The sequence below is a fragment of the Orycteropus afer genome, unplaced genomic scaffold (assembly GCF_000298275.1).
Source record: "Orycteropus afer afer isolate SDZICR_OR568_19922 unplaced genomic scaffold, OryAfe1.0 scaffold00099, whole genome shotgun sequence".
Lineage (NCBI taxonomy): Eukaryota > Metazoa > Chordata > Mammalia > Tubulidentata > Orycteropodidae > Orycteropus > Orycteropus afer.
Genome location: NW_006921686.1, coordinates 235180 through 248071, shown reverse-complemented (window position 1 = coordinate 248071; position 12892 = coordinate 235180). Strand labels below are relative to the sequence as shown.

Genomic DNA, 12892 nt, shown 5'->3' with positions numbered 1-12892 from the left:
AAGAAAACACACAGGGAACAGGCCCCTTGGGAAGGGCTTCCTTGTCCTTTTGAAGCAGCTCTGTTCCACTGGGGGCAGCCTCAGACTCGGGTCATTAAGCACAAGTTCCAGGCACAACACGGAGAGAAGGTGATCCAAACTCAGGCGACAGCTTTCCAGAAAAGACACCACACCAAGAGTGGTCTGGAAGAAACCAAGATGACCACTATTAACAGGAAATTAACTTTATTTTTTAAATCCCAAGGGCCAGAACAAATGATGAGACTCCTACCGTTGGCCGGTGTATTCACGTGGCCAACAGGCCTAGGGGAAAGAGAATGACAGCAGGGGCAGGTAGGAACACGTCCCAACAAAACAGGTGGCCTCTTCACTCTGGTGCAGCCTCCATCAAATACCCGTTCTCTGGAGCCAGGTACCCGTCGCCTGCCTCAGACTCCATGTACATGTCTCGGCCATCGTTGCCCAGACCCTCCAGCCCGTTGTCCTGGCCGCTGCCACCCCCCCCACCTCGAGCCTCATCCCTGCCCCGCTCACTACCCCGCTCCCCCCGCTTGTGCTCTCGATCCCGGTCACGATCGCGATCCCGGCGCCGTTCCCGCTCGCTCCGGTGGCTCCGACGTCGTTCCCGGTCACGATCCCTGCCCTTCTCCTCTGGACCATCGGGACCATCAGGACCTAGCTCCCCAGGAGGCCCATCATCAGGAGGTGCGTCACCGGCTTCAGATGGCTCCGCAATGTCACCACCACCTCCACCACCGCGCAGCTCCTCCTTGCGCTCCCGCTCCCGCCGTGCCCTCTCGCGGCTCCGGCTGCTTCGCCGCTTCCGTTCCCGGTCCTTGTCCTTGCTGCGCTCCCTGGAGCGCCGCCGTTCCTCTTTGTCACGACTCCGTGAGCGCCGCCGCCGGTCCCGAGAGCGGGAGCGGCGTCGTTCCCGTTCCTTGTCTCGCTCGCGGCTCCGCTCTCTGCGCTCCCGCTCGCGGTCCCGGTCCCGGTCCCTGTGGGGAAGCGGGGAGGGGCCGGGCCTGGATGAGGTGGGCAGAGGTTTGTGGCAGGGTTCCCCCATGTCACCACCCCCCGTCCCAGGAAACCGGGAGCAAATTCTTACCTCTCATCGTAGCGGGACGTGTCGTCGCGGCCCGAGTGCCTGATGTTCACGTCGGCCCCGCCTCTTCTGGTACCACCTAGGCCACCTCCTGGGGAGGGGTGTGAGAAGAGGGTCAGTTTGGGCAAGGGCAGGGCACTGAGGGATGTCCTCGAGCAAAGGGCAGAAGCCAGCCAGCGCTACTGGGAGTCTTTGGAAGTCACGTCATGTGACAATCATCTCGCGTGGACCCTTCTAAGGTGACCACAGATAGAGAGTAAATGACTCACAAAGGACCCAACCATAATGAGGATCTACGTCAGACTCCAAAACTCAAATCCGTAATTGCTGTCTCCTCAAATAAAAGAAGGGAAAAGGCATACGACGTAGTGCAACCAAGCACTTTGCCATGACTAGGTGCGGTGAGCACTTTATGCACTTAATTCCACCACTTCCGAGTTGCCTCCGCCTCCCACAGCCCTGGAGCCAGTCACTCTCCTCCTCCGGCAGAAGATGTGGTCTGCTTAAGAACCCCTGAACTTCCCACCACTGTCCCCAAGTCCAAACCCGACTCACTGGCTTCAAGAGCCAGCCCGGCTCATCCTTCCAACCACAAAGGCCCTTGGCTCCGTCTGTCCCAGGCACTTTTCTATCTCCTCGCTCTCCCCACCTCCCTCAGGCCAGTGCTCGTGCACCATCCCCCTCCTCTGGAAGGATCCTCCAGCATCCTGTGCACTTGGCTCCAACTCGCCCGGCACAAGTAGCACAAACACCTCTTCCTCCACAGAAAGCCTCCTTTTATCTACCAGACCAGGTCCAATCCTCCTCACATCCTCCCCATACCAAGCTGCTCCTTCCCAGAACTCACTGGGGCTACAACTTTTACAACTCTCTAGAGGTGATGGGTACTAACACACCAGAGAAGCAGGACTGTGTCTGGTTTTGCTCACTGTCACCAGCACATGCCACAGCGTCTCACATGTAAAGGGGTATGTGCTTTTGTCACGTAACTCACTGAACAACCCTAAGGGAAAGGTGACATTGGCCTCGTTCAGAGAAAGCAAGGCGCTTTGGTGAGGAAGGTGCAGAGCTGGGCTGCCCACCTCCGGACCCAAACTGCACTGTAGCTCCTTCTGGGAATAAAGCACAGGGAGGCGGAGCAGAGCTCCACGTGAGGGATGACTGCCAACAGTGAGGGTGAGAAAGCAGAAGCTGCCTGGACAGCAGTGACCAGTCAAAAACCAAACCCACTGCCATGGTGGAGTCGATTCCGACTCACAGCGCCCTTAGAGAACAGAATGGAACCGCACCAGAGGGTTTCTAAGGCTGTCACTCTTTATGGAACCAAAGCCCAAACCAAACCCACGGCCATGGAGTTGATTCCGACCCACACCGCCCCTAGAGGACAGAGTGGAACTGCACCATAGGGTTTCCAATCTCCACAGAGCTGACTGCCAAGCTACTTGCCACATCTTTCTCCCAAGGAGTGGCTGGTGTGTTCAACTCACCAACCTTCTGGTTCGTAGCCAAGGGCTTAACCACCACACCATCAGGGCTCCTTACTGTAAGGGTTACAGACTAGAAAACCCTATGCAGTTCTATCCTGTCCTGTCACACAGGGTGGTCTTGAGTCAAAACTAACTCGACAGCACACAGCGAACAGGCCAGACATCTGGAATGTCACAGGTGTTAAGACAAACCAGTGTTTCCAATTTTCAGGTCAAAATCCATCAATGGTTAAGGTCATCGATTTAGTGGGTAACAACTAAACACACTAAAAACAAAAACAGCAGAAAGTAAGGTGTTGGTACGGACTGCACACAAAAGATCCCTGATCTCGTAACCTTCTGGTTCCGTACGCTCCTATGTGAGCGCTGGTCAAGCTTCACTGGGCATAAGCAAAGGTCTCACCTGTGAACGTGGAGGATGTATCCACGAATAGTTTGAAAGCTAATCAAACTAGAGCATTCTGGAACTCTAGTCTGCTGCCACCATCAGAACATTGCTGTTGCTGCCTGACTCATGGTGATCCCAGCACAATGGGACAAAATGCTGTCTGGCCACTCCCATGACTGGCTGTGGATCAGACTGCTGTGATTTGGAGGCTTTTCACTAGCTGATTTCAGAAGCAGACCACCACGTCTCTCTTCCTAGTCCTAGTCTGGATACTCTGCTGAAGCCTGCTCACCATCACCATCACAGAGAGCCTCGGCATGAGGTGAACCGGCTGGGGGTCCAACATGGGTCTCCAGCATGGAAGGCATGAATTCCAGCACTACCACTGCCTCCAACGGACAGCAGCAGACTCTTAAAAACCCACCTCAATGATGGAAAAGTGTGGGAATGGATAAGGATGATGGTCGAATAACATAAGCACAAGCTAACATCACTGAATCACACACATGAATACAGGGGAAATGCCAAATGTTTTGTTACATACGTATTTACTATGAGAAAGCTTTAAAAAGTATTCCCATCACCCCAGAGAAGTCAACAAGAACAACACAAACGTATTTCTGAAGTTCAGAGACGCAGACTGAGCGTGTCAGGGACCCAGCACAGGGAAACCAAGAGTGAGGATGGAGGGCTGAAGCGGGAGCAAGAGCTGAGCGTGGGGCCATCATCTAAGAGACCTGCCACCGCCCTCACAGGAGGAGACCCTCCGCGGGCACGTGTGGATGATGGGGCCCAGCTTCAGGCCCCAGCCCCATGCTGAGCACCCCTAGAACTCAGGGGAAGAACAGCCAGGGCTGGGCATAAGGCAGGGAGCTCCGTGGAAAGCCACACAAAGCAGCATAAGGCAGATGCAGAAGCAGCTCCCCCAGACAGTGAGCATGGCACAGGGTGGTGGCCCAGCTGTGAAGCACTTCACGAGCAAGCTGAGTAGGACTTTGGGCGCCAAGACGCCCGCGATTCTTAGTCAGCAAGTCCCATTTATGCTGCAGGAAGCTCAAATCTGTTTCTGATGTTTATAGCCTTGCTGGCCTTGGCTGAAAACAGCGAATGGTGATTTGAGACGGCTGGTAAGAAATGAAGGTAGGAGGCTGAGAACGAGGCTCCCGAGGTTCCATCAATGAACGAATCGATGAGCATGACACCAACAGGCCCTAACACGCCCCGCTCCTGGCTGGGCCTCAGTGGACCCTCTGAGCGACCCCCACTTTCTGAGAGAAGTGTGAGGCAGGACAGGGAAAGCCAGGTTGTGAGCAGCCGAGTCCGCACGTACGCCGGGCAGAACACTCCAGGCCAGCGCTAGTCAGCCACCCCAGAGGAGCCCAGCGCCAGGAACATGACCGTGATGAGGTGACTGACAAGAAAGAGGAAGGGCGTGTGAGCAGCCAGAGAGAGGGAGAAATGGAAACCAGAAAGGCAGAGAGCAGGAGCAGGAGAGGCAGCACTGAGGCCTGCGGGATGGGATTCGCTCACCCAGCCTCCGGGGCCGCCAGCCCTTCACAGTCCGGCCCCTCTCCACGTCCACGAGGACCCTCCTGCCATCAATCTTCTTGCCGTCTGCGTGCTTGTAAGCGGCTGCAACAGATGTGGGGAGGGAGGGGAGGGGAAGGAGTCCCCAGAGGGTCCTCTAGTCAGGACAGGGCCCCCCACTCCACCACATCCCCACCCTGTCCCCATCAGTGCACACACACATACACGCACACACACCCACCAGTCAGTCAGGCACCTGACAACCAGACAACCCTCTCCCAGCCTGGTGAGGGGCCTGCTCCGTCTCAACACTTCCTCTTCATCAGCCCTCAATCAGTATTGAGGGGTCGGACCGCCACTCCCAAGCCCAGCCCCCTGGCCTGCCGCCCTCCCAACTCCTGTGACAGAGCAGCCCCCTGCTGCAGGGCGGCCAAAGTAGCTGCAAAGAAACTGGAGGTTAACTTAATGCTGGACTCTGTGTGGGGCCCCCACGGGGCTCCTCCACACCCCAGGCATGCACCCTAACATCATGCTGGGGCAGGAGGCTAGCGGCGCTCCACACCCCAGCTACCACGGTTCTCTCGTTGTTTCTGGGGGAGGGTTAGCCCGGGTAATGAGAACAGACAGCGGAACAGAAAGTGAACCAGAGGGAGTAGGAGATGTCCTCCCAATGGCAGGGAGCAGACAGGTGGCTAAGGCGCTCCTGGGGGGCCGGGAGGGGCCCCCACAGGAGGCACACAGGGAGGAGGCCTGGGAAACGTGCTTGCAGCTACAACTCCTGCCTTACCTGCAACAACGGACCCCGCCCCCCCCTCCTCTCTCCCTCCACCCCCCAGCTCAGTGTATGCTGGGAGTGAACCCCGCCTGAGCACCTCAGGTGGTGGGGGGTAGAGGAGGAGATGAGGCAAGAGGCCAATGCCTGCTCTTGGGGAAGGGGCCTCGGACCCCAGCCTACAGACACATGGGCATCCAGAAGGCCCAACAAATGCTTGCTTCCCACCCCTACGCCCTGGCTGGGGGGGGGGGGTAGGTCCTCAACCAACCACGAAACCCTGCCCCACCCCAGCCCGCTCCCCCCATAACAACCAGAGGAAGAGAAAAAGGTGCCATTTACCGATGCCAGCCTTGCGGGTGTCCAAACCGAGCGGGGTGGGGGGGGCTCGGCAACTCCTGGGGGCCTGGCGAGGAGGCGGACTTCCCGGGGGGACACGGGACCGCTTACCTGGAGCCCCCAAGCTTACCTGAGCACGCGCATAGACCCCCACACCCACCACCATGAGGTCAGCTAAAGCTACAGGGAGGGGAAGTGGGGGCTCCAAGGAGCCAGGGAGAAAGGAGGACAGCCCCACTCCTGCAGCACCCAGAGACGGGCGGAGGAGGTAGTGGACCCCAGAGAAGAACTGGGGCAAGGCCTCACACTAGGGCCGGGAGCTGGGCAGCCCTGGGACTACCCTGCTGCACTTAGGCCTCAGAAAAGCTGCCAGCCCTCACCTGCCCCAGCCACGTCCCAGCTGCACTAGGCACACGTCCCACCCCTTCATGTGGGATGATTCTCCCCCCGCACTTCACACTCCCTCCCCCTCCAGCCGCCTCAGCCTGAGGCTGGCACATGGGGAGAGGGGGACTTGGGTGCTACTTGAGGATGGGCAGGAGGGGCCACCTGGGCCCTGAGCCCAGAGGAGAAGGCTGGAGAAGCCAAGGAAACCTGTTCTGGTTTGTGTCCCGAATCCCAGAAGAGGCCCAACCCAGGAGTAACAACCAAGGAAAACGGGGGTGTGCGCTTCTAGGTCTCTCTCTCTCTCTCGCTTTCCCTCGCTAAGTCTCTAGACAGTGGAAGGCTCTTAGATCAAAGTCCACAGCACCTCAGCTGCTTGTAGCCTACCTCCTGGCCCCCCCACGCCCCACTCAAGTCCATGCACCTCAGGCAGCGGCCAGGCACCACTGCCAGCCCCTTGGGAGGCCTGGACAATAAGGAAGACAGGAAGAGGGCCCCAAACTCGGAACGTCCAAACATTCTTGGGGCCCCCAGTGACAGCCCCACAGAAGGCCTAGGGGCAGGAGAGAAGGGCTGGAGGGCTCCACACAGAGCCCTGGCCCCCCGTTTCACAGTACCCCATGAGGAAGCCGGACAGGTAAGGGGTAGGGTGAAGCCCAACAGGAGCAGCCAACACCTCTCCCGTCAGGGTTCACCCTGCCCACTTGGGACCGGCGCGACTTGTCGGAGAGCATGTGGATCTGGGGGCAGGAGGGGCCGAGGGCACCCAAAGGAGGAAGGGCTCTGGGTGCGGGGAGTTGCGGGGCGGCTGGGGAGGGAGGCCTCGCTGCTCCTGAGCTGCCTGGCTAAGCTGGGCTGGTGTGCAGTGCTGAGTGATCTTACCCATGATACAAACCCTTATACCAACCATACACTGAGGTGTTGTAAGGGGAGCGTAAGCATCAGCTGCAAGCCAGCTGCGTGGTGGCTGCAGTGACAATAAGAACAGTCAATTAATACGGCGGCCCCTGGACACGCCGCAGCCCTGCCCGCCCCCGCCCGTCCCTGCCCCTGTGGATGCTGCCACAGCCTCAAAGCGGGCTCTGCAGATGTGGGGGCAGGCACTGAGGACGCCCACCATCCCACTGCCCGCTGAGGAACAGGGTGGGGGCCAGGAGAGGTGGAGGGTCGGGTGGCCCAGCCCCAGCTCTGCTGGGAGGAAAGGAGGGTAGGTTCAAAGGCCAACCCTCATTCCAACCTGGCCGCCCCCAACTCTGGTGGTGCGGAATAATGGGGAGATGGCTCCCTGAAAATCCGACCCCTCTCCCCACCTCCATCTCACCCCAGCCCCCATCCAGTTCCCTCCGTGCCCCTGAGTTTCAACGTGTGACACTTACCTCCCCAGGTTCACACGCGCGCACACACACACACACACACGTTGTGGGGTTTTTTGGTTTTTGATTTTTAAAAAACACGTGTATATATATTAAAAAAAAAAAAAAGACAAATATATCAGAAACAGGGAAGAGGAGGAGAGACTGCTCAGGGAGGCGGGCAGGGCGGGGGCGCGGGGACAGGGGCAGGCCGCGGAACTCACAGTGCATGTCCCGTTCATGCTCATACTCGATGAAGGCGTAGCCGCGAGGCTTCCCCGACCGCTTGCTATAGACCATGTGTATCTGTGGGAAGGGAGCAGGCCTGCCCTGAGCCTTTGACCAGGGAGTCCCAGGCCATCGGTGACACGGCCACAGGCCAGAGCCAGAGATGCCTCCGCACCCCCCCCAGCTGAGTGATTTAGGCACTAACGGTGGCAGTAAAGGCAGAAAGGCATCCACCCCAGCTCAGAGTGTCAGAAGCTTCCTGGAGGGAACGACACTCACACCAAGACTCAAAGACAAACAAGCAGACAAAAGAACTGCCAGGTGGACAACTGAAGCAGCGGTGACTCATAACAGCCAAAATCCTGAGGGAGCAGGGCTGGAGGCCAGAGTCCCAGTCCACGCTGCATGGCCTCTGGGGGGAAGAGAAGTGTTTCAACAAAGGAAGGGCCACTGCGGGAAGCACCTGCCGAGTATCAGGGGAGACGGAGTCATGGGAACAGCGGAGGGAGGTTGAGGGCCAACAGGGAATGGCAAAGGGTAAAGGCCAGGAAGAAAGGGCATAACCAGAAACGGAACACAGCAGGTGCCACGCCAGGGAGGCTCCCGAGTAGGGCCTATTCCAGGGACAAGTCCTCCCCACGGGGACACAGAAGGGGAAGACGGGCATGAGTGGAAATATGTAAGGCCAAAGAGGAGGAGGCCACGGGCCAGACAGCAGAGATCCTGGCCCACAAGGCTGCAGCCACCACACGTCCATGTAGGTGCTGGGAGCCACGGAGGCTGCACTAGGGGAGACTGGTCCCTGCAGAGTGTCCAATAAAAGCCCTCTAGGGCCAAATAAGGTGAGGATGAACCAGGAAAGGCCTCAGGGGGGTGACGGCTTTGAAGCTGGGCTCCAAAAGATAGCCAGCTCTCTAGTCCCACGATTACACCTCAGGAGTGACTGGCCTGTGCCGTAACTGGGCATGGACCCAGCAACCTCCAAGATCCAAGGGAGACTCCAAACTGACCCAAAGGGGGAGCAGAGGACACTCTGGGAACACATTTGGGCCAAGGCTCCAGTGGGAGCTGGGAGCTGGCAGAGGGGACTGGCACAAGTCCATGAAACTTCTGGCTCTGGACTTGGCAGCTTAAGTGCCCGACGACCTCAAACCCCATGACCACCAAAGGGGGGGAGGTGTTCTTCCCATTTGAGACGTGAAGAAAACAAGGACCAAAGCATGAAGGTAATTTTAAAGTCAAAGGAGCAAAGCCAGTTAAACAAGCTCAGATGAAGAAAAAGCGGGTATTTCCTGTAAAAGGCAGACAGCAGGCACCCTGCTGGGCTCTGCCAACTGGCAGTCTCCACTGAAACCACTCACCTCTTGCCTTAAAGGGCAAAAGCAGCCACCGACCACACAGACACAACAGCCACAGACACAAACAACCACACAGACACAAACAGCCACATAAATGACCACAGACACAAACAACCAACACACACACAATGACCACACAGACACAAACAGCCACACAGACACAAAGGACCACACAGACACAAATGGCCACACAGACACAAAGGAGCACACAGACACAAACGGCCACACAGACACAAAGGACCACATAAACACAAACAACCACACACACACAAAGGACCACACAGATACAAACAGCCACACAAATGACCACAGACACAAAGGACCACACGGACACAACAGCCACATAGACACAAACGGCCACACAGACCCAAAGGACCACAAAGACACAAACGACCACACAGACAAAACGGCCACACAGACACAAACGGCCCCACAGACACAAACGGTGTGGCTGTGCAACATCAGGCCTCTATGCACAAACACTGTATCCGTAGTGGGCTTCCCCTGCTCTAAGGCAACGGTCAGCAGCCAAGGGCTTCTACTTTCCCTTGCACTGCACAAGGTCTGTGGCACAGATGTGCAGGCAGGACTGAAACCCAGGCCAGGGGACCCCAAAGCCCTAGGAGGACAAAGTGTCCCCAGACCAGCAGCTCAGTCTTTTTCCCTGTCAGGGAATCCCTTCCCCACTCCCACACCCCCAGTGCAAGCACCCATGCCCCGGCCCACTCACTCTTTTGATGGGTCCATACACCTCAAATTCTCTCCGTAGCTTGGATTCTGTTGTGTCATAGTTCTGCAAGGAGAGTGACATAACAGCACATGGGCAATGGGCACCGTCTCAAGTCCCCACTGATGAGCCCCTGGAGCCAGCCTGCTTCTTTTAGTCCACAGGCCAGGTTTGCGGCAGATGGCCTCCAGGCGCCTCTGGGCTCCAGGGCGAGGGGTAGGGACTCACCACTCTCGCCACGAACAGTGTCTTGAAAGCATCACCCTGAGCATTGGGGTCATTGTGAGGGTCCCCTGTGTGGGAAGAGGAGAATCTGTGAATAGGTGGTATCCAGTGTTGGGTAGCAAGACACTTCCCTAGACAGACAGGCAGAGACAGAAAGTAAAGATGCCACTGGGGAGGGGCCCACCAAAACAAAAGCTTCAGGCCCCAAGCAGAGGAGAACGGTGGGTGACCTGAGCTGGTGGACTTCGTAAGAGCCCAGAGGATGATTCAGGGCAGGAGAGGAAAGGCCTAGGCCCCAGGCCTCACCAGTGTGAGGCCAACCTATCATTAACTACCATTAACCTAATAAGGACGGAGTCCCGCAGGGCAATGAGGGTGCTTTCTCAAGACAGGGCCCCACACTGCCACCCACTGGACACAGACGGCAATGACAGCCAGCAGGGACACCTGAGACCCAACAGCCATGAGGAAGGGTGGAGTGGGGAGCAAGGAGGTGCCTGGCTGTCCGCACCTTGCTCTCTTCCCTCTGCCCCATGGCCTCTGGGTAAGCCCAGGGCTGGTGCCCGAGCAAGCAAACTGAAGCCAGTGGGCATCAGATCAGATTCACACTCCCAGGTCTACAAGGAAATCAATTATGCCATCTGCCAATGAGGAGTAACACTCTCCCGAGAGAGGCCAGGAATCAAATGGAATCACATCCGTAAGTGAATCAGGTCAGGCCTGGTAGTAAGCCCCCGATGACACCTTTACTGTTAACGGGGATCCATCCCACAGCAGAGGGGACACATCTTTAATGGTATTTCTCCCATGCTATCGTGTTATCCCTCAAAAGAACTGTCAAATTCCAGAAGACTATGAGAAAAGCATTCTGGAATAAAATCTTAGTTATTAAATGGACCCTGTTCTGAATAGAATAGAATAAATTCCCCGAGAGGAGTAATTATTCTTTGGGCTGCAATAAGGAAGGTTGGGCAATCTACTTTCATAGTGATACTGCCTCAGACACTCAAGGAGGGGTCGTTATGAGTCGGGTCCAACTCAACTGCACGTAACAATAATGAGAAAAACAATATATGCTATGACCACACATTGTGGTGGGCGCTGCAAACTATTCATCATCAGCTTGCACATGAGAACTACCAGCTCCTGGAACACAGGAAGACACCTCTCAAAGCAGCCAAGCAGCCAGGCCGGGCTTTCCGTTGAGTCTGAGCTCGCAGTCCGTGCTCTCTCAGCTCGGGCTCCTACACTAAAGCCCTAGGCTACCAGCTGTGCAAAAAGAAACCCTGAGGTGCAAGAAGCCAGAGAAATAAAATCACTAACCCATTTCGTGTGAGATGGTTTGGCTACAAACCAGGGCTTCACACCAGTTCAAAATGGTTCAGCCACAAATGATGGAAACAAGGGCAGCATTCGTGACACAAAGCAACCCAATCTCATGCACGCTGAATTCTGAGCCGAGTGGGAAAGAGGCAGCGGTGCCCTGCTCTGCGACAGCAGCGAGCACGCTGTTCCGAACGTGTCAGTCAGCTGCCGTCTGAGTGGGGCGCTGCCGTCTGTTTCCGACTGAGCTCAAAACCCAAAGTGCAAGACATTTGCTTGCTATGCAACACGAGCCTGTCCTTGTTTCTGCTGGCTGTGACCAAACACCACGACTGAACTGTTTCAAACAGGCTCAGAGCCCGGCCACAAATGAAGCTCAAGGTAACTTTAGGGGATTCCTCAAAAGGCAAAGCCCCAGCCCCAATTTAGAAGCCTAACTATTTTGGGGCAACAGCCACCCTGCAAAGGCTGCCCTGGGTCCTTGCCCACCCCTCACCCCACAGACTTATAACTTTCCAAGCCCAGATCTCGCCACCTACAGTGGGTCTCTCTCACTCATTCACTCAGCAGATAATTATGAAGTACCTATGACATGCTGGCAATGCTGTGGATACTGGGGATACAGTGGCTAACAGAGAGGAGATAACCATTTAATAAGTAAGTAAATCACACAGGTCTATCAGATACAACAGAGGAAAGGAGACAGGTCGAGCTTAAATGAGCAGCTCGAGAAAGGCCTTGCTGACATGCTGACACCTGACTGAAGGCCTAGGTGAGGGGCGTGAGCTCTGCCACGTGGCGGGCACTCAGACAGAGGGAGCAAGAGCCAAGAGGAAGCAGAGCCGGGGCATGCCAGGGGCCACAGAGAGGCGGGAGGGGAGGGCAGAAAGGGACTGGGGCCGTATCACATGGGGCCTTGAGGACCACTACGGGGACCTGAGCTTTTTACTGACTGAAATGGGATGTTTTGAGTGTAAGAGGGAGAAGATATTTTAACTTGGGCTTGAACATAATCTCTCTGTTAAGTGATAAGATAAAGCAGGAGACTAAATGGGTGCCCTGGTGGCATAGTGCCTAACGCATCTGACTACTAACCAGAAGGCTGGCGGGTCAAACCCACTAGCCACTCCTCGGAAGGCAGGTTGGGCAATCTACTTCCAAAGCGATTTGGCCTTGGAAACCGAAGGAGGGGTTGCCATGAGTCAGATCCAACTCGACAGCAGTGAGCTTGGTTTTCAGTTTTAGGATCAAGATGGGAGTGTGAGACACGGGCCAGCACCTGGCCAGCCAGAGCCAGGCCCCATCGCCAAAGTGTCCTGGTCTGGGGGTTTCTCTGCACTATCTCCAATCCTCAACTCTGCCAAAGGGTGTCACCTCCACTTTACAAAGAGGAGAACCGGGGCTCAGAGACAAGTATGAGCCTGAACAACCGATGGCGGTTTGGGAAGCAGAACTGGAGTGCACGCTCCTCACGACAGGTTCTCCCTGGTTTCCTATGTCCACGTGCAAAGTGGGGCCTCTGAGGTAGGGCCTCTCATGTCAGGACCCGCATCACCGCACTGCTCAAATCATGGGACCGCCTCCTCCATCTCGCAGGGATGCCCGTCACAGGGATCACCGTCAGGTCACTGCTGTGAGCTCAGCCCAGGCTGAGTGCCGAGACGCTCGGCACACAGAAGT

At 56.5% G+C, this 12892-nt stretch overlaps 1 protein-coding gene across 1 annotated transcript in view; it reads right to left on the bottom strand.

Annotated features, from left to right (window-relative positions):
* Positions 1-367: 367 nt before the first annotated feature.
* SNRNP70 (small nuclear ribonucleoprotein U1 subunit 70) overlaps positions 368-12892 on the bottom strand; it is a 19060-nt gene continuing 6535 nt past the window's right edge. The window contains exons 4-9 of the mRNA XM_042781267.1: positions 9893-9957; positions 9668-9730; positions 7576-7657; positions 4508-4609; positions 1106-1193; positions 368-995 (exon numbers count right to left, since the gene is read on the bottom strand). Of these exons, the coding sequence (XP_042637201.1) occupies positions 368-995; positions 1106-1193; positions 4508-4609; positions 7576-7657; positions 9668-9730; positions 9893-9957 (1028 nt within the window). The remainder of the gene's footprint in view (positions 996-1105; positions 1194-4507; positions 4610-7575; positions 7658-9667; positions 9731-9892; positions 9958-12892) is intronic.